Source organism: Physella acuta, unplaced genomic scaffold (genome assembly GCF_028476545.2).
Source record: "Physella acuta isolate Inbredline_101_S28 unplaced genomic scaffold, ASM2847654v3 ptg000968l, whole genome shotgun sequence".
In the NCBI taxonomy this organism is placed as follows: domain Eukaryota; kingdom Metazoa; phylum Mollusca; class Gastropoda; family Physidae; genus Physella; species Physella acuta.
In genome coordinates this window covers 60806-81938 of record NW_026732485.1, presented here as the reverse complement: position 1 = coordinate 81938, position 21133 = coordinate 60806, and the positions used below count along the sequence as shown (strand labels likewise).

The following is a 21133-nucleotide window of genomic DNA, read 5'->3' as shown; positions in this document are numbered from 1 at the left end:
TTTTCTTGTCGGATAAATTCTGATTGCCTTATTTAGTAAGAGTTTTCGACATTAAGAGCTCGAAATGAGGACCTTTGAGCTCGCCAACTCGTAATGCATTTAGGAGATCAGCGAAAGTTGTATCACCGCGCTGTCGAATATTTTTAGTCGATTCGAATAGACCGAATAGACGCCAAAGATGAACAGCTGGCTGAAATCTGGCTGGCTGCTTAAATACAAATGATGCTTTTATTGGGCGTAATTGCATCAAATCGCCAAATACAATTACATTAACTCCGCCAAAGACTTTTTCGGGCTCCTTTTTTAGCTGTCTCAATCGAGAGTCAATCATACACATAATTTTTGGTCGTTTAGGAGGATTTTCCAATCTGTATCCTGCATTGCGTTTCTCCTGATACTTCTGGCGTGCCTTTTCCAATCGACGTTTCTTCTGTGTTGCTGTTTCTTTCACCCTTTTGCCCTCGCGTGCAAACCATTCGACCATCAACATTTTACTTCCGGATCAGTCAGATTTGCATACGTTTGTACACAAACACCGCGTGACCACTACTCAGCCAATCGCGTGCTCGCTCTTTCGTGATTTTTCATTTGTTTTTCAGTAAGCCAGAAGAGGGAAAGTACCGAACCCTGTTTTTATCAAATTACAATTACTAGGTTATGTCCCTTTTTGTACAAATCAATAGGGGTCTAAAATGATCAATAACATTTTTCCATGGATCAATTTAGTAATAATAATAATTGAATATTGTATTGTCATCGGAAACACAGCTTTCCTGAAAATTTCAGCGCGCTAGCTAACTGGGAAGTGCCCGAAATTTCGATCGCAAGATTTGATGGAAAGACAAGTTAAAGAAAACGTGGGAATATATATATATATATATATATATATATATATATATATATATATATATATATATATATATATATATATATATATATATATATATATATATATATATATATATTCAAATTTATTCAATTTAAAAAAAAAAACTGTTACAATTGTACGCTTTTTTCACATTGGCCGTTTAAACAAATAAAACAATTCAATAACACATAGCAGTAACATAGCACTAAAAATGTGGAATAAAGAAATAATGTTACATAGTTATAATACAAAATGAAATAAAAAAGAGAATATAATAGATGAATGAGAAATGTTACAATGAGTCAGTTAGAGAGGTCATTAAATAATTGTAGTTTTAGTTTAGATTTGAATATATTTTCAGATCTAGATAGCTTTATTTTATTAGGAAGATTGTTCCACAAATTAGAACCAGAGTAGGCGAAGCTATGTTTTTGGAAAAAAGTTGTATATGGAAATGGTAAATTGAGACGACGATTTAATTTTATGTTAAAAGAAAATAGGTCTGTTAAGTAAGAGGGGGCTGTTTCGTGGAAAAATTTATATAAGAAAATTTATTTAGTATATATTATCTTTTTATTTAACGGAAGTATTTTAGTTGTAAGAAAAGAATCCAGACTACTAGACAATCCAGTAACCAGTTTTATAGCCCTTTTTTGTAAATATAGAAGAGGACGCTGCTTAGTTATAAAGCTGCCGCTCCAAACAACAGAAGCATAATCCAACCTAGATTGAATAAAAGCTTCATAAAAAACTAGCCTGCTCCTATAGTCGAGTAAGTTCTTTATCCTTGCTAATTGAAAAGTCATCTTTAATAAGGACATTCTTAGAAAATGAATATGATCGGACCAAGCGAGGTTGTGATCTATAACTAATCCTAGGCATTTGTAACTATCAACCTGTTTAATGTTTGTATTGTCTATAGTAATGCGTAATGCGGTGGATGGAAGACGAAGGCGTTTCTGATGAGTTGTAATAAACATTGACTTGGTTTTATCGGGGTGAAGTTTCATTTTGTTAAATTTTGTCCAAGTAGCAAGCTGATTGGCACACGTTTGAAGTTTGTAACCGAGTGACACAGCACTGCCTGCAAAGACATGTAAAGAAGTATCATCAGCGAACATCTCGCATTGACCAGCGTCAATGTGTAATGGAAGATCATTAATGTATAAAGAAAAAAGTAAAGGACCTAAGATTGAGCCCTGTGGAACCCCTATATTGACATATTTCTGTGAAGAGATGGTATTAAGGTGAAACACGCGTTGAGATCGGTTAGATAAAAAGGAGTGAAGTAACCTAACTGTAAAGTCGTGGAATTTGTATGGAATTAGTTTTTTAAGAAGTATGATGTGATCAATAGAATCAAAGGCTATTCTGAAATCGACGAAGAGCGAGCCACAGAGTAGGTTTTTGTTAATATTTTTAAGCCAGTTTTCATTCATCTTAATCAGAGCAGTGTGATAAGAATGAAACTTTCTAAACCCAGACTGATTACTATGGAAAAGCTTAAGCTTTTCTAGGTAGTTTGACATGCATTTGTTTATATGTATTTCTAGTGGCTTGGAGAGGGAAGAAAGTATAGAAATTGGCCTGTAGTTAATAGCATCTTGGATGTTACCTTTTTGTGTAGTGGTATAACCTTAGCATGCTTAAAATGTGTCGGGTAATAATGCTTGGCAATACAGAGGTTATAGACATAGGTTAAAACTTCGGAAATTATTTGAGCTGGAATCTTTAATACTTTATTAGAGATATCATCAAACGAAGTTGTTGAAGACGGTTTAAGAGATCTTAGGCTAACATATACTTCATGAACAGTGAGAAGCGGAATGATCAGCTCTGTCCTACCACGGTGAGCAGAATTACAAAAAATTTTAAGCTCCTCACTGATTGTGTAATCAGCATCTGTGTTGAGCGCTACAGATGATATAAAATGATTGTTAAAGTCATCAGCAGATATCTGGCAATGTCCAGCTGTATTACATGTGCGTTTTTTTCAAATTATTTGATTTATGGCAGTTCAGATAGATTTGGAATTAGGTTTGCCTGACAGCAGCTTATTAAAATACTCCTTCTTCGACCTACGCACGAGCAGTTTCACATAATTTCGTTGTCTACAAAAGTCCTCAGAAGTTCCATAACGTTTAAGCCAGTCTCTTTTATTAATTGCAGATTCGATATTTTTGTTAAACCAAGACGGTTTGTATGTAGTCTTAACCCTTTTAGAGATTTTAGGAATAGGTTTGTCATATATAGTATAGAAAATACGCAGCCATTCAGAAATGGCTAGATCGGGACAATTATTATTGTATATATTGCAGCCAATAAATCCGAAAGAAAAAGATTTTCATTAAATTTTCTAAAAGAGCGATAATTTATAGTTATGTGTTGCCTCGAAGGTACGCATAATCTTTTTGTCGAAAAAGTACAACAAACAGGGAAGTGGTCACTAACACTAACCTCTATTATGTTGCAGTCAGGTGATGCGTAGATGTGGTCAATTATTGTACTTGATTTATCATTGACCCTGGTAGCCGTGTGCACAAATTGTTTTAGATTCAGAGAATCAACAATATCTTGCCAATATCCTTGATATATATATATATATATATATATATATATATATATATATATATATATATGCCGGGTGTGTGTGTGTGTATGTGTGTGCACATTTTAAGTGCCGCGCTACCTCGAGAGAAATGTTTGAAATAAACACTGTCGGGGGCTGACAATAACACAGTCGAGGTCAAAGTTTGTTCTTAAATTGTTCTTCACGTATTTCATTCTTGAAAATGTTTGTCTCACATGTATGTTGTTCCAAAAGGTACTTTGATGCGAAAGTTTTAATATTAGGAAAGTGTTCTTTAGGCAAATACTTAGAAAACCAAGCCGCCCTTCTTTAAACTTGTCTCTAATGAGGCCATTAGCTGGGCAACTGGCCACATTTGCTTCAAATGTGTTTTGAGTTTCACTTCTTCTACCTTTTGATCCAAGTCAGAAAACCGGAACTGTAACTGCAGCTGGAGGTCTAAGGTGAAATCGTGTGGATAAAAAAAAAAAAAAAAACTTAGTTGCTGCTTCAGCTATGACCATCTTGCATTGCTGAAAGTGAGTCAAACTGTTGGCCTGCACTTGTTCCAAAAAAAGACACGTTGGGATCTGAAGGCCTTTAGGTGGGTGTATATATCAGAAATTAGATTTCTCCCTATTGTAGTTTTAGTTTTAGAAAATTTAAATGACTAGTTGTGAGTGCAGCAAAGGCCAATTTCTAAACCCACTCTTCATCAGACATTAATGGCTGTGGCTTGCCTTTACTTTCCATGAAATCAACTATTCCCTTTCTTAACTTAAATACTCTGCTCAGAACGTCTCACAAATTAGCCATCTTACTGTTATAAGAATCTTGCGATTCTGCGTTATTATCTTTCAACATGTCTGTGAACTATCTATGGTTGAGCTCATGTGACCTTATTAATTTTGACATCTTCACCACAGTCACGTAACTGAGCTATAAGCAGCAAATGTTTTTTTTAACTCATTGAATATATTCTCTCCGGTGACAGTGCCAAACATGCTATGTTTTGAAGCCAGATTTTGTGTTATGTTCATGTCTTAATCCACACCTATAATCAACATAAGCAGTTGCGAGGAAGGAACAGCTGTCCAGCGATTTATCCATTGCAATTACCAAATGGAGAAACTTGCTTGCATTTTTCTCTATTTGAGTCACAATGTTTTTATCAATGTCTGGAACACGGTGGGCAATTGTATTTGCACCCGAAGCTACATTTTGAAATTGTTTTGAATTTATTTTTCTGGGCAAAGTTTCTCAATGAGTTTAAAAAAAACATTTAATTTTAAAACCATGTCTATATCCTGAGATGCCATTTTCCTGACCATTTTGACTTTTGTTATACTTCTCTGATATCTGTTAACTTAGGACTTTGTGAATTTATTTTGCTTATTTGAAACGATCACAATGCTAACATTCCCTCCCTCCCTCCCCCTCCCGCTTCCGTGTGAGAAAATCATATTAATTTATTAAAGAAAATCTAAAAACTTCTTATACTATATAACAGGGTCTCCAAACTACGGCCCATGCAACACAAACACAACACAAACACAACACAAACACAACACAAACACAACACAAACACAACACAAATACAACACAAACCACAAACACAAACACAACACAAACACAACACAAATACAACACGAACACTACACAAACTCAACTCAAACACAACACAAACACAACACAAACACAACACAAACACAAACACAACACAAGCACAACATAAACACAACACAAACACAACTCAAACACAAACAAACACAACACAAAGACAACACAAACAAAACACAACAAAACACACCACAAACACAACACAAACACAACACAAACAAAACACAAACACAATACAAACTCAAACACAACATTAACACAACACAACACAACACAACACAACACAAACACAACACAAACACAAACACAAACACAAACACAAACACAACTAAAACACAAACACAATCACAACACAACACAACACAACACAAAAACAACACAAATAAAACACAAACACAACACAAAAATTACACAAACACAACACAAACACAACACAAACACAACACAAACACAACAAAAACACAAAACAAACACAACACAAACACAAACACAACACAAACACAACACAAACACAACACAAACACAACACAAACACAACACAAACACAACACAAACACAACACAAACACAACACAAACACAACACAAACACAACACAAACACAACACAAACACAACACAAACACAACACAAATACAACACGAACACTACGCAAACACAACACAAACACAACACAAACACAACACAAACACAACACAAACACAAAACAAACACAACACAAACACAACACAAACACAACACAAACACAACACAAACACAACACAAACACAACACAAACACAACACAAACACAACACAAACACAACACAAACACAAACACAACACAAATACAACACAAACACAACACAAACACAACACAAACATAACACAAACACAACACAAACACAAGCATAACACAAACGCAACACAAACACAAAACCAAACACAACACACACACAACACAAACAAAACAAAAACACAACACAAATACAACATAAACACAACACGAACACAAACAAACACAACACAACACAACACAACGCAAACACAACACAAATAAATCACAAACACAACACAAACACAACACAAACACAACACAAACACAACACAAACACAACACAAACACAAACACAAAACAAACACAACACAAACACAACAAAAACACAACAAACACAACAAACACAACACAAACACAACACAAACACAACACAACAAAAACACAACACAAACACAACACAACACAACACATAACACAAACACAAACAAAACACAAAGACAAAGACAAACAGAACACAACACAAACACAACACAAACACAACACAAACACAACACAAACACAACACAAATACAACACGAACACAACACAAACACAACACAAACAAAACATAAACACAATCCAAACTCAAACACAACACAACACAAACACAACACAACACAAACACAACACAACACAACACAACATAACACAAACACAAGATTACACAAACACAACACAAACACAACACAAACACAACAAAACACAACAAAAACACAACATAAATACAACACAAAAACAACATGAGCATAACATAACACAAACACTAACACAAACACAACACAACACAACACAAACACAACACAAACACAACACAAATAAAACATAAACACAACACAAATAAAACATAAACACAACACAAACACAACACAAATACAACACAAACACAACACAAACACAACACAACACAAACCACAAACACAAACACAACACAAACACAACACAAATAGAACACGAACACTACACAAACACAACTCAAACACAACACAAACACAACACAAACACAATACAAACACAACACAAACACAACACAAACACAAACACAAACACAAACACAACACAAACGCAACACAAACACAACATAAACACAATGCGGCCCGCGAGGTCCTCTAATCCTACCAGCGGCGATTTTTTTGTCCACGGAATAAATGTTTGTTACAGGTGGCTGAACAAAAGTCAAAATGGTCAGGAAAATGGCATCTCAGGATATAGACATGGTTTTAAATCCATTTTTACTTTCTCGTATATACGAAGTATAGAAAAAGTCTTGTAATCGTGCCAAAAAAAATCGAGATTTTTGCAAATCTCGACGTTTTACAGCTCCCTAAGTAGGAAAAACATGGTTTTGCAATTATGCCCGTATATTCGAGAAAGTTTAGGGGAGATTACTCCCGATTTTTTAGTCTATATTTTTATCAGAAACTTGAAGCACACTCACAGAGACATTTCATCACTTGCGAGTAGTACAAGTTCACAACACGCATGACAGGAAAGTGGACATAACTTACAGCAAACACAATCAAGCAGCACACTCATTAAAGAGAATAAAACACAAAATGATAAATTTAAGTTTTATTGATCAACTACGCAAAATGTGTTATTAAAGAAAATATATAAAACCCGTAATTATGAATATACATGAATGTATTAACATGTTCTACCAGTTTGAAAATTCTAAAGTTAACATGCCTCATTTCTATTATACCTGCGTATTATTATGTATTTGCAATTCTATGTGATTAAATTGGAATATATATATATATATATATATATATATATATATATATATATATATATATATATATATATATATATTCCAATTTAAACTTATAGAATTGAAATATACTTATTAATATCCTAATATATATAAATCCCATGTACGCACTTCTCTCTCTGTCCGCAAAATATTTTCACAAGGTATCAGATTAGTATCTTCAGCGATATATGGCGAAATTGATACGGACTTTTGTTGAAAATAATATGATAGATGTTTTAAGTAAATAAAACATTTTTTTAAAGAAGAAAAATTAAATTTAAAGCCATATTCAAATGTAGAATTTTTTTTTTAATTTTGCAACTGGAAAAGTGTTTATAGTTGTGACAAGAACGCGATTTTGAATGACACGAAGTAACATACACAGAACTAATAACGTCATCTTCCGATTTTAGAATATAAAGAAAGTAACTATTTCATTCAACTTTGATTTTGTTTTACGTACGCTATGAAATCCAGGTACAATTTTCTCGCACTAAACTTATAAAATTTACGTTATCTATTTGGATTCTAGATCTAGATCTAGAGCTAGATCTAGACTAGATCTACGCAAAAAACTAGACGTAGACGCTAAGATCTAGATTCAAGATTTAGATTCTATATTTAGACTCTATTTACTCTAGAATCTATTTCAATAATAAATTTCTATATTAAATTGTTAAGGTCTTAATTATTTTATAGAAATCTTTGTTTAGCTATGGAATAGGATAATTTGGGAATAAAATTAATTTGAAAGAATAGGCCTATTTATTCGCGTAAGGTTATTGTTTTTAAATACGTCTTCTATTCTTCAACAATTTTAGGTGCCTAACTAGCTGAGATGATACTGTCCATGACACCACGCGGGTGGTACAGGTTCGAGAAACACCAAATCACACTTGAATATTTTTTTTTTCAATTTTTTGTTTTATAAAATGTGAATTTTCCGATTTTAGAATATAAAGAAAGGAACTATTTCATTCGAATTTGATTTAGATCTAGATCTATAGATCTACTTATCAAGACATAAGCTATGAAATATATACAATTTTATCGGTCAATCTAATACAAATTACTTAAAAATACCAACATAATTACCATTGAATAGCCAGGTTTTTTACGGAATCATTTAAGTCTTTTAATCAGTGTGTGCATTTAATATGGTGTTCTGTTGACTAATAATGTATATAATTTGGTTTTAATTTTTTCAATACGTATTTGTAGCAGTAGCGTAGCGGGGGGGGGGGGGGGACATATCGATGGTCTCGGTCGCAAACCGTCTAACTCAAAAAAATTCGATTTTCTTTTTTTTTACATAAATCAAAAGCCAATATGATTCCCCATAATGCCTGAAAATTTTAGAGAAATATGTAGAATGATTATTTAGATATATTCATTTGAACAAACCGCCTAGTATTTCTAGCGCTAAAAATCTCGGCGCAAAACGAATATCGCTATATTTGTAGTACACTTTTGATCGGGAACGCAGTCTGACGCCGAAATCACACAATTTTACAGCACAGCAGTCACAGTACTTATAGGTAAGGATATTTGATTAATTATGTTCAACTATTCTATTACATTTTATCATTTTAAAGAATAATAAACAAATAGTATTTGTTTAATGTAGCCTATTTCCAGATTGTCAATAACAAAACTGATTTGTTTACAATTTTTTAGGCTAACACGATGCTTTGAAACTAGATCTTCATTCTAGAATCTAAATATCAATCAAAACAATATAATTCGAATTATATTTCCACAAGAATGTGCAATAAATTTAATAATTGTTAATTCACTACTAGATTTAGATTGAGGGTTTAGATACGTGTTAAGAAATGTTTATATGGTAGGTTACAAAATGTTTGGCGTACAGGTTCAACTACATGGTTAGTTGTCTTTAGTAAATGCTTTTATGATTAATTTTTCAACAGAGAAGCCTATCTCAACACACCAGCCTCTCTCAACATTCCAGACTCTCTGAACATACCAGCCTCTCTCAGCATACCAGCCTCTCACAACAGACCAGTCTTACCACATAACAGACCAGCCTCTCTTAACAGATCAGCCTCTCTCAACATATCAGCTTCTCTTAACAGATCAGCCTCTCAACAGACCAGCCTCTCTCAACAGACCAGCTTTTCTCAACATACCAGTCTTACCACATAACAGACCAGCCTCTCTCAAAAGACCAGCCTCTCTCAACATACCAGCCTCTCTCAACATACCAGTCTTATCACATAACAGACCAGCCTCTCTCAACAGACCATCCTCTCTTAACAGATCAGCCTCTCAACAGACCAGCCTCTCTCAACAGACCAGCCTCTCTCGAGAGACCAGCCTCTCTCAACAGACCAGCCTCTCTCAACATACCAGCCTCTCTCAACATACCAGTCTTACCACATAACAGACCAGCCTCTCTCAAAAGACCAGCCTCTCTCAACATACCAGCCTCTCTCAACATACCAGTCTTATCACATAACAGACCAGCCTCTCTCAACAGACCATCCTCTCTTAACAGATCAGCCTCTCAACAGACCAGCCTCTCTCAACAGACCAGCCTCTCTCGAGAGACCAGCCTCTCTCAACAGACCAGCCTCTCTCAACATACCAGCCTCTCTCAACATACCAGTCTTACCACATAACAGACCAGCCTCTCTCAGGAGACCAGCCTCTCTCAACAGACTAGCCTCTCTTAACAGATCAGCCTCTCTTAACAGATCAGCCTCTCTCGACATTACCAGCCTCTCTCAACAGAACAGCCTCTCTTAACAGACCAGCCTCTCTCAACAGACCAGCTTCTCTCAACAGACCAGCCTCTCTCAACAGACCAGGCTCTCTCAACATACCAGCCTCTTTCAACAGACCAGTCTCTATCAACAGACCAGCCTCTCTCAACAGATCAGCCTCTCTCAACAGATCAGCCTCTCTCCACAGACCAACATCTAAACATATCAGTCTCTCTCAACAGACCAGTCTTACCATACAAGACACTAGCATCTGTCAACTTACAAATCGTAAAGGCACCAGCATCTCTCAACAGACCAGCCTTTCACAACAGACCAGTCGTAACATTAAGGCACCAGTAGCTCACAAGAGACCAGTCTCTCTCAGCAGACCAGTCGTAATATACAAAAGACCAATCTCTCTCAACTGACCAATCTTACCCTCCAAGACACCAGCCTCTTTCAACATACACCAGCCTCTCTCAAAAGATTAGTCTTATGCTACAATAGACAAGCCTCTCTCAACACACCAGTCTTACCATACAAGACACCAGCCTTTCTCAACAGATCAGTCGTAACATACAATAGACCAGCCTCACATAACAGACATTAGACACCAACCTCTCTCAAAAAGACCCGCCTTACCATACAAGAGACCAGCCGATCTCAAAAGACCAGTCAGACCTATCAAGAATTCAAAGAGACAGATATTCGTGCACTGCAGTACAAACCTGATGCTACTGTCTACTAAAAAGTGAATTAGCAGATAGCTGGCAATTGCTAAGCTAGGGTCGTAAGATTATGATCTCATCTGTAGCCCCTGTCAAGTTGTACAAGAGCAGAAAAAAAAGATAAAAGCTGTCATATTTGAGCACCTAAAAGCAAGTCATAAACACACCTTTTTATGATGATTTCCCTGATTTTAAAAATATGTTGCCATTTTAATTTTTCTTTGTGTGACGTTTATTCAAAGAATAAATTTTAAAAATAAACACATTTTTTTGTATTAAATTTTGTAAAATAAGTAAACATTAAGTCAGTACGGCCCATTGCTCAGTTTAATCTACGTATGTTTTGTGCCACAATGTCAATATAATAGGGTGCTCCTTATAGCTTATGTGATTAGTGTGTTATGTCTCATTCATAATATATCTGACAATACGGTTTCTGTTTTTACTATTATCATTCTGCAAACCCAGCACCCACCAGATTTAGTAAAATAAACCGTGAGAATAGAAAGATGTAATAAATAAAGCATAACCTTCAACAGGTAACAAGTCTAGTGCTAAATACAGACATAATGAATACAGTCGAAAGCGATAAAGCCATACTAAAACATCTCCATTAAAAATTAAACTGACCCCATAATGTAGAATAAACTCAAATAATTAAAATATGAGCCCAAAACTATAATCTAAATATTATGAAGTGTTAATTATAACTTAAAAACATAAACATAACTAAATCACGTTCATTGGACAAAACGAACGAACGCGGCTGAGACCGAAATTCTCGGCTCAAAACAGCTATGTCTGCGCGCGCACAGATAGACGGTTTGCACCGAGAATTTTAGACCGAGCAAACCGTCTATCTTTTTAAACCTGCTATAATTTTGTAAATATCAACAAAACCCATTTTAAAACGCTACAGTATAGTCGGTAAAGAGTTTCTTCGGAGATATCTTTAAAAAAATGTATATTAGAGCGATCGAGAAGGAAATAATCAGTTTTTTGTCTCTCCTGTAAAATTTACATTTTCGGAGTTAGACGGTTTGCGACCGAGACCATCGAGATGTCCCCGGGTGCCGACCTTCGGGGGCGCCAAAATGGGTTGGAAAGATAAATTGAAAGGTTGAGTGGGGGGGTGGGGTGCAAATTGAAAGTTTGAGGGGGGGGGGTGCAAATCGAAAAGTTTGTCCCCGGGCGCCGGGAAGGGTCGCTACGCCTCTGATTTGTAGTCTGTTATTTTAAATGTGCCCGATTTATAGCTATTTAGATATTTCTTTGTTTTGTCAATAATATCTCAACGTATAGTGTTACATTTTGATCAATAACTATTTTATAACTTATTATTTCCAAATATGTATAGCATTAAAAATATATAGGCCTACAATTCATGTGTAACGGGTACCGAAGGCTAGTATAATATAAGTCACAACCGAAGTGTTGACTGTAGAGTGAGACATGGAATATCACTTGAATAAATATATAATTATCAGAGGGCTACTGCTAAGTTCTAATTCGTGTTCAAGTTATTAGAACGTCCATGAGTCTACCAAGCTATGATGGGTACCTAACGTACATAGTAAAAAGCAAAGGCGGCTGGGCATAGTGCCTACCACAGTAGCCCTTTCTACCAGTAGCGTAGCGAGGGGGGGGGGGGGGCGGGGAGGGACAAAATGGGTTGGAAAAATTAAATTGAAAGGTTGAGGGCGGTGCAAATCGAAATCTCGAGTGGGGGGTGCAAATCGAAATTTTGAGGGGAGGTGCAAATCGAAAAGATTGTCCCCGGGCGCCGGGAAGGGTCGCTACGCCTCTGCTTTGTATACCGAGGTCACTAAAACAGATGAACTCCACTTCATCTGCCCCATTTGCCTTGATACATATAACCTTATTTTTAAAAATCCATGTCTAATATTACAGCCGATAAATGTTCAAAATTTAGAATAGCTAGATAAAGAAAAACGTGAAATAATGTATGTTGTATAAGTATGATATAGGACATCTACACTAATCTAAATATGAGCAAACTCGAATATAAAAATAACATTTAAAAAATAAATTATTTCCAATATGTAACATCAATTTATTAGAATACACTGTTCAAAATTCAAGAGAAAAAGAATCTAAAAATACCTCGTACCACCTTAAAGAGATTTCCCCAAAAACCACCCGAGCTACCAACTGCTGTAGTTTCTGCTCGTGGTTTGTTTTCTATGGCTGTGTTCACCGCATAGTTTATGTTACTCAGCAACTCTCTAGAGTCGTTCAGCTGGTCTATCAATTTAGTGTCTTTTTTTAGATTGCTTACCAAAATTTCTTCCAAGTTCTGGGCTTCTTTCTTTAAATGCTCCAACTTTGACAATTGGCTGTAGCCGTAATTTCCAAGGCTTTTAAAATCGTCATAGATATTTTTAAATGCCTTAGCACATTGTATTCGAAAAGTGCGTATTTCTTCCGCTTTCTTCAAGTCATCGCTGCTGTATGATTTTCTTATCCACCTGATTTGTTCGATCAACTGATCGATCTGCCTGTCTATCACTTTCTTGTCTTTTGTTTTATTTGCAAAATATACAACACGTCTGCTACATTCCTCCAGCAGACGACGAAAATTACCTGTCTGTTTTAAGCACCATTCATTGAAGTCTGGTGCTTCTTCTTCGGTGTCAAACGACTCCCCTCCGTTCACAATCAGGATAATGTTATTTTTTACAGTTTCTTCTCCAAAAATATCTTTCAGTGTTTCAATAGCGCCTTCATCCTCCTTAGTAAACCTATAACCGTACCGTACGACCAGTAGCAGTGCATGATATCCTTCAGGACTAGCCGACATGGAAGTGACCAGAATGTCTGTCAGTTCTTCCTTAGACATGTCCGTATCACAAACACCTGGGGTGTCAACAACTTTTAAAACATAGCCTTTGTACTCAGAGGTTGCGGCTTCAATATGTTTTGTGACTGACGTTGCAGTGGAACTTGTCTTAAAAACTGTTTGCCGTAGTATGGTGTTTCCTGTTGTACTTTTGCCAGCTCCTGTCTTACCAACCAGCAACAGATTTATTTTCTCCAAGCCTTTACAATCTCCATTCTCTGAAATACGAGGTTTTATTTTCAATATATTCTAGGCATTCGTATTATAAATTACAGTAAGTTTACTAAAACTATGGTAAGAACTAGGATTTGATGTTATTTACTTAATGAATATATTACATAATGTAATAGTCCTCTTGCGAACTTATAAACGCCCTATATCCTGTAAAACAACGACATAGAGTTTATAAATCCATCCCCCTCCAACCATAATTCTAACAAGAAATCCCTTTATTTTAAAGGAATATACAAATTAAGCCTTCATACATTTCTTTAATCACCCAAACCCACACAACTGCGGAATATAATATTTGAATTTAGCTATGTAGTTAATTATGGACATCTCCTTAGACTCGTACCATTACAATATCATTACTATATCATTATAATATTTCTCAAAAGTGTTTGTCGCGTTGTTTTTAAAATACGTTGTGTATGTGAAGGCGAGGTATACATGTATTTCTCACCTTCGGATATGCACTGGCTTTCATCCCCCATTACATGTTCCACACTCAACAACAGCAAGAATACTGAAAATTGTAAACACATTCTTAATAACGTCATTTTATTTCAAGTAATAATAGTTTCATATTTATTTAATGCAGTTGCGGTAAAAGTTCTAGTTTTAGCAGTCATCAGACTACGCGTTATTCTTAAATAGCCGTGTGTTTCGGGGGTAATCCATAAATGGCGTCACGTTTGACGATTTTTATCGTTCCCCATCCGTTCCCACTGTCACACATTTTTTAAAAAAAGCCAGACCCCACATCATAGTTGAGTGATCAGTTAGGTACCCATCAGAGCTTAGTGGATCAGTTAGGTACATATCAGAGCAGAGTGGATCAGTCAGGTACCCATCAGAGCTTAGTGGATCAGCCAGGTACCCATCTCTTTAACTTTTCTGAAGTCTTTCCGTTTGCTAAAATTCTTTCCTCTCACTACTATATCCGGACATAAAATTGTGGATGTTACTTTCGGTTCAAGCATCGCGTCGCTGGGCTTTCAGGCGTGAAGGACTTCTTTACCACAGCTATTTTAAACTCAATGGATCCAGGTCACAGTAACTAACACACATTCTTTATCCATGTGTATTTTATGATAGCTGACTTGTGTTGCGCATTTTGATAAAAGTAGCATTTCTATAGAAAAAAATGTTCTACAGGGTGCTACTTTAAATTAGAATTATTATTGCAGATATTACCAGCTAATTCATGTTAACTAGATGCGAAGAAAATACAACTTAAGTTAAAGAAATTCAGCGATAATTTTCTTGTAGTTTATAGGCTACTTACTGTAATATTTCATCATGCTTGTGTTAATCTGCATGTTTGAAGTAGGCAATCCCTAGCTGGGATGAACTAATCTCTCTACCAAGTTGATGACTGATTGTGCAGCTGTATAAATCGCTTGATGTTCTGTACAATAAAACAGAGATATTAAAGATCGGCTCTTTTTGTAGTCCGTGTCTAAATTTCCTTGATCTCAAAAATAATTCCATCAAGCTGTAGTTTAGTGAAACCCGTGTCTAACTTTTGTTTAACCTTAAATACTAATTTTTAAAAATTTAACTGGCCAACTAACGTTACTCTCACTATTTCTACTTACGTCATCAAAAATGTAATTTTCCTAACTGAAACTCTAAAATAATATAAATGCATCTAAGTATCGTTATTAGCGATACCAGCTATACCAAAATATAAGTACAGCTAATCCACGCTAAACTGACAACAAAATCAAGTTAAAATGAAGGAATAAGTTTAGTCATATTTTGGCTGTCTTGTTGTACTAGAAACTGAGAGATAGCAAATGTGTGTTCAAATAAATCTAAACATTTCAGTTGTAAATTTTATTGAGTCTGCATCTTTACATTTAAACGAATGTGTTATAAATGTAAAAGATATTATACTTTAATGAGAAAGTATTTAAATAAATATATTGGTATAAGAACTAGTTTAATTATAAAATTCAAATAGTTTATAGATGTATAATACACGAGAAAAAAAAATGTTACCTTTAATTTGAACTTTTAGTACTAGCACCACTGCATCATTTAAAAGCTTCCAAATGAAACCTGTTCCGTATTTTTATAGAGGCAAAAGCATCCCAGAACAACACGTCAGCTCATGTAGGGAAATCCCCTTAATTTGTATTCATTTTTTGTTTTTTTCCTACATCTTCCGAAGTCGGAAAACCCAACATATTTGTAATCGCCTCTCTCTCTCCCTCTCTCTTTTACTTTCTCCCTCTCTCTCTCTCACACACACTGTGCGTGTGTGTGGAAATTTGTGTGCGTATGTGTGTGTGCGTGCGTGCGTGTGTGTGTGTGTGTGGAAACGATAATTTCAGTTAGGTTGGCTAAATATTATCTATAAGTATAAGAAATAAAAAGTTAAATGGACGAGATTTTACATAAAATGATAAGATCTCATAGATTTTTTTAAAATGAGAGTTAGCCAATATCCGGAAGGTTTTTTTTACTCAATTTCCGATTTATTAAAATCCTTCAAACTTTGATTGCATTATTCTTGTCTCATAAAGCAGCATTTGAAAGAATTTTTGCTTCCAAATCTATGTGTTTTCTCGAAAAAATGCATGGAATTTGTTCGTACCATGATTAATATATATTTTTTCTGATATAAACTTTCAGTAAAACCCTTTAAAATGATGTAATTTTGGGTTTGCCCGAAAATGTTGTTAACTCTCGCTCACAAGAAAAAGTGTCTACGTATTTTCTGCAGTATAACATAATAGTAGATGAGTGTTGCCTCAGTGGATTCTGCATACTATACATAATACACGTAACGACGTTTGTACGTGTTACGAGTTTAAATATTTCATGCAAGCTTAACATGACCCGGGTTCGAGTCGTTATGAAGTCACTTAGTCAGAGTGTCTTCCAGGCATTTCTTCGGGGGGGGGGGGGGGCTCTATAATTTATATAGTAAACATACACTTTTACTAGTGTCCGCCAACCTCCCCCCCCCCCGAAAATATCAAGTGCCCCCCCCCCTCCCGGAGAAAAAAGTCTGGAAGAAACACTGCACTGAGTTCACCCAGCTCTCATGGGTACCTGACTCACGTTTAGGAAACCAAGTCGGTTTGGCATAGTGCTGACCATTCTATCCCTTTATATCACTGAAACAGATGAACTCTACTTGATCTGCTCCATATGTCTTGGGCAATGACAATAATAACGAAGTAGAATTGGCACATGAGAGAGCCAGTTCTTATCACCAAAGACTAGCACACACCTCAAGTGTCTATAATACCAATAACTTATGTACAGTTTCAGTCTCTTTGGGTGGACAAAGGCTATGGAAGCAAAACCAGAAAGAAAAACATATTGAAGCAATATAGCCCATAATATAAGTAATGTACCCTTTTTAAACTTACGGTAGAATTCACATGTTTCTGTGACCTCGTCATATGAAGAGATAGTTTGAGTAGCACTAAGCCCAGCCGCCTTTACTTTCCCTTACGTGGCTCAGGTGAATTCTATTTCATCTGCCACAGCCATCTTTGCTTTTCCTATCATGGGTTATGTACCCATCAGTGTTGAACCCGGATTCGAACTCTACCGCTTGGCCACGACGCCCCAACGCCATAATGTCTTTACTATTAGTCTGATAGATGAGTAAAAATATCACTCAAGCACTAGGGGAGATAAGTATTCTAACTAAATATACAACAAGTGTTTTCTAATACATATGTATACGTTTGTTATAGAAGGTAACAACAACATTGGCCGGAAGAGTTCAATTTATAAAGAGTATGAATTGTTGGATAAACAAATGGGTTTATTATGTACAAGCAGTGTTTCTTCCAGACTTTTTTCTCCGGGGGGGGGGGGGGGGGGCACTTGAAATTTTCGGGGGGGGGGGGGGGGTAGACTTTCTTTGAGGGGGGGGGGGGGGCGGACACTGTTAAAAGTATATATTTTCTATATAAATTATATAAATTTCATTTCGTTCGGGGGGGGGGGGGGGCGGTAAAAAAAATTTGGGGTCGGCCAAGGCCCCCCCCCCCCGAAGAGATGCCTGGAAGAAACTCTTTGTACAAGGACATATTTGTAGATACAACTGTTTGAACCTGTAAACTATTTACTTTCATGTGGCCCAAAACAAGGAGTACATCGCTAAAAGTTGAACAATTCAACACCTCTATCTATTTTAAATAGCTTAGTATTTTACACAGTGTTTCAAAAGGTAAATTGGAAAAATTGTATTTATTATGAAAATATAACAGAGTATTTTCTCTGTACATTTGTTGCACAACATATCACACTGGTACCACACACATACTATTACCACACACACACACACACACTGGCACCACACATACTGGAACCACACACACACTGGTACCACACACATATTGGTACCACACATATTATGCGCATTAAATTATACAAAGATCAAATCTGCATTAGAACTGGCTGTATGGGTAAAACAGTTTAAGTAGAATAAAGTTCGTTTTGATTTAAAAGATTTACAGCATTTTTTAATATATGAAAATGAGCTCATTAACTTTTGTTTTTCTATATACAACTTTCAAATATGTTTTTGTAAAGAATAATCATCTTATGTAGTGGCGTGTATTAATAAACAGTGTAATTGATACTTTACAATAATCGTCTTTGTCAAGATTCCTTTGCTTTCAATTATGTTTGTTATTAAATAAAGTTTTTCTTACATTTTACTCTATTGACACGTTTTACATTTTGGTACAATATCATAATTTGCATAATACTTGACCGACGTAGATGAGCTTTGTTATACCATAACAGGACACCTACAACATAATTTCCCATACATGGAATAATTTTTTGCGGTTGTGCCTGACAGGGCTTATAGACACCATTATTTTCAAGAGTTTTTTCTTGTAAAAGTTACAGAAATTTTTTAGGAAATGCAGTTCAGGTTTTTCTTATGTAAATTGTACTGTTTAATAACAGTTAAATAATGCAATTATTCAGAGAACAACATGCTTTTAAAGAAAAATGTTCCATTGCAAACATTTTTATTTTGCTAAGCCCGAGAATCAATTACGTAATATCGGGAAACCCCGATTTAATCAAAGAACCAAGCATCGACTTTGTCAATTTAATATGGGAATTCCCCATACTCCATTTTTCAAAAAAGCGTTACACTCTATACACAGTAGGCCCATAGCCCGTGGATGGGGTGATTTACCACGCTGAGTCAGCTCTGACTTAGTGACACGTTAACATAAGAACAACAAAAACGTTATTTATAGATTAAGTTAAGGTCAGAAAGTCGCTTCAAAATACAGCTGCAAGGTTCAGAGCTAAAGCAGAGGCGTAGCGACGGGTTGGGGGGTGGGAAAGGGAAGGGGGGGGGGGGGGGGGGGGGAGGCGGGTACTTATGTCCCCGGGCACCGACCCTAGGGTCGCCAAAATAAGCTCCTTTTAGCTGCTATTTTGAATTATAAATTTTTTAAAAAAATATATGGGGGGGGGGGGGCGTTTTGATATTTGTCCCCGGACGCCGGAAAGGGTCGCTACGCCTCTGAGCTAAAGTTAGAATAAGCAGAAACGAAATTTATGTTAGGTATAAGATTCGGGCTATGTTTGAAAAGAGTCTTAATTATGATGTTAAATAAAAATATCGGTTGCTATTAAAAGGCAGTTCGCGGCAGTTTTAATGTGTTTTAAATGTGCCCCCCCCCCACCTCCCTTACGAAAGTGTGTGTCACGTGAGGGGTCAATAATCAGAAGTAGAAAGTACACAGACCAAAGAGTAGCAGAAAGTACACAGACCAGAGAGTAGCAGAAAGTACACAGACCAGAGAGTAGCAGAAAGTACACAGACCAAAGAGTAGCAGAAAGTACACAGACCAAAGAGTAGCAGAAAGTATACAGACCAAAGAGAAGCTGAAAGTACACAGACCAAAGAGTAGCAGAAAGTACACAGACCAAAGAGTAGCAGAAAGTACACAGACCAGAGAGTAGCAGAAAGTACACAGACCAAAGAGTAGCAGAAAGTACACAGACCAAAGAGTAGCAGAAAGTATACAGACCAAAGAGAAGCTGAAAGTACACAGACCAAAGAGTAGCAGAAAGTACACAGACCAAAGAGTAGCAGAAATTACACAGACCAAAGCGTAGCAGAAAGTACACAGACCAAAGAGTAGCAGAAAGTACACAGACCAAAGAGTAGCAGAAATTACACAGACCAAAGCGTAGCAGAAAGTACACAGACCAAAGAGTAGCAGAAAGTACACAGACCAAAGAGTAGCAGAAAGTACACAGACCAAAGAGTAGCAGAAAGTACACAGACCAAAGAGTAGCAGAAAGTACACAGACCAAAGAGTAGCAGAAAGTACACAGACCAAAGAGAAGCAGAAAGTACACAGACCAAAGAGAAGCTGAAAGTACACAGACCAAAGAGTAGCAGAAAGTACACAGACCAAAGAGTAACAGAAAGTACACAGACCAAAGAGAAGCTGAAAGTACACAGACCAAAGAGTAGCAGAAAGTACACAGACCAAAGAGTAGCAGAAAGTATACAGACCAAAGAGAAGCTGAAAGTACACAGACCAAAGAGTAGCAGAAAGTACACAGACCAAAGAGTATCAGAAAGTACACAGACCAAAGAGAAGCTGAAAGTACACAGACCAAAGAGTAGCAGAAAGTACACAGACCAAAGAGTAGCAGAAAGTACACAGACCAAAGAGTAGCAGAGATTATTTAGATTGAAGAGAAGCCGAAAGTATTTAGATTGAAGAGAAGCAGAATGTACACAGATTGATAAGTAGCCGGCATAAAACAAATGACAGAGAAACAGAGACAAAACATTTTACAGAAAAGAAGGTAGAACACTAGAGAAATCAAATAAGCTTTATTGACATTCCACTGTATTACAATAATTGTATATATAACGTGATGTTATCTTTGAAAAGATTGAAATAAACTCCATAAAATATTTTATTTAGTAAAGAATATACATCACAACCTTAATGTTACCTTTCGAATGAGAT

The 21133-nt window shown here is 36.1% G+C and overlaps 1 protein-coding gene across 1 annotated transcript; it reads right to left on the bottom strand.

Moving 5' to 3' along the window:
• Nucleotides 1-12736: 12736 nt before the first annotated feature.
• Nucleotides 12737-14658, bottom strand: LOC131953992 (uncharacterized). The gene is made up of 2 exons (XM_059317447.1): nucleotides 14602-14658; nucleotides 12737-14134 (listed from the first exon to the last, which is right to left on the bottom strand). Exons 1-2 carry the CDS (start codon nucleotides 14630-14632, stop codon nucleotides 13155-13157), a joined length of 1011 nt encoding a protein of 336 aa, XP_059173430.1. The 5' UTR covers nucleotides 14633-14658; the 3' UTR covers nucleotides 12737-13154.
• Between the last annotated feature and the right edge of the window lie 6475 nt (nucleotides 14659-21133).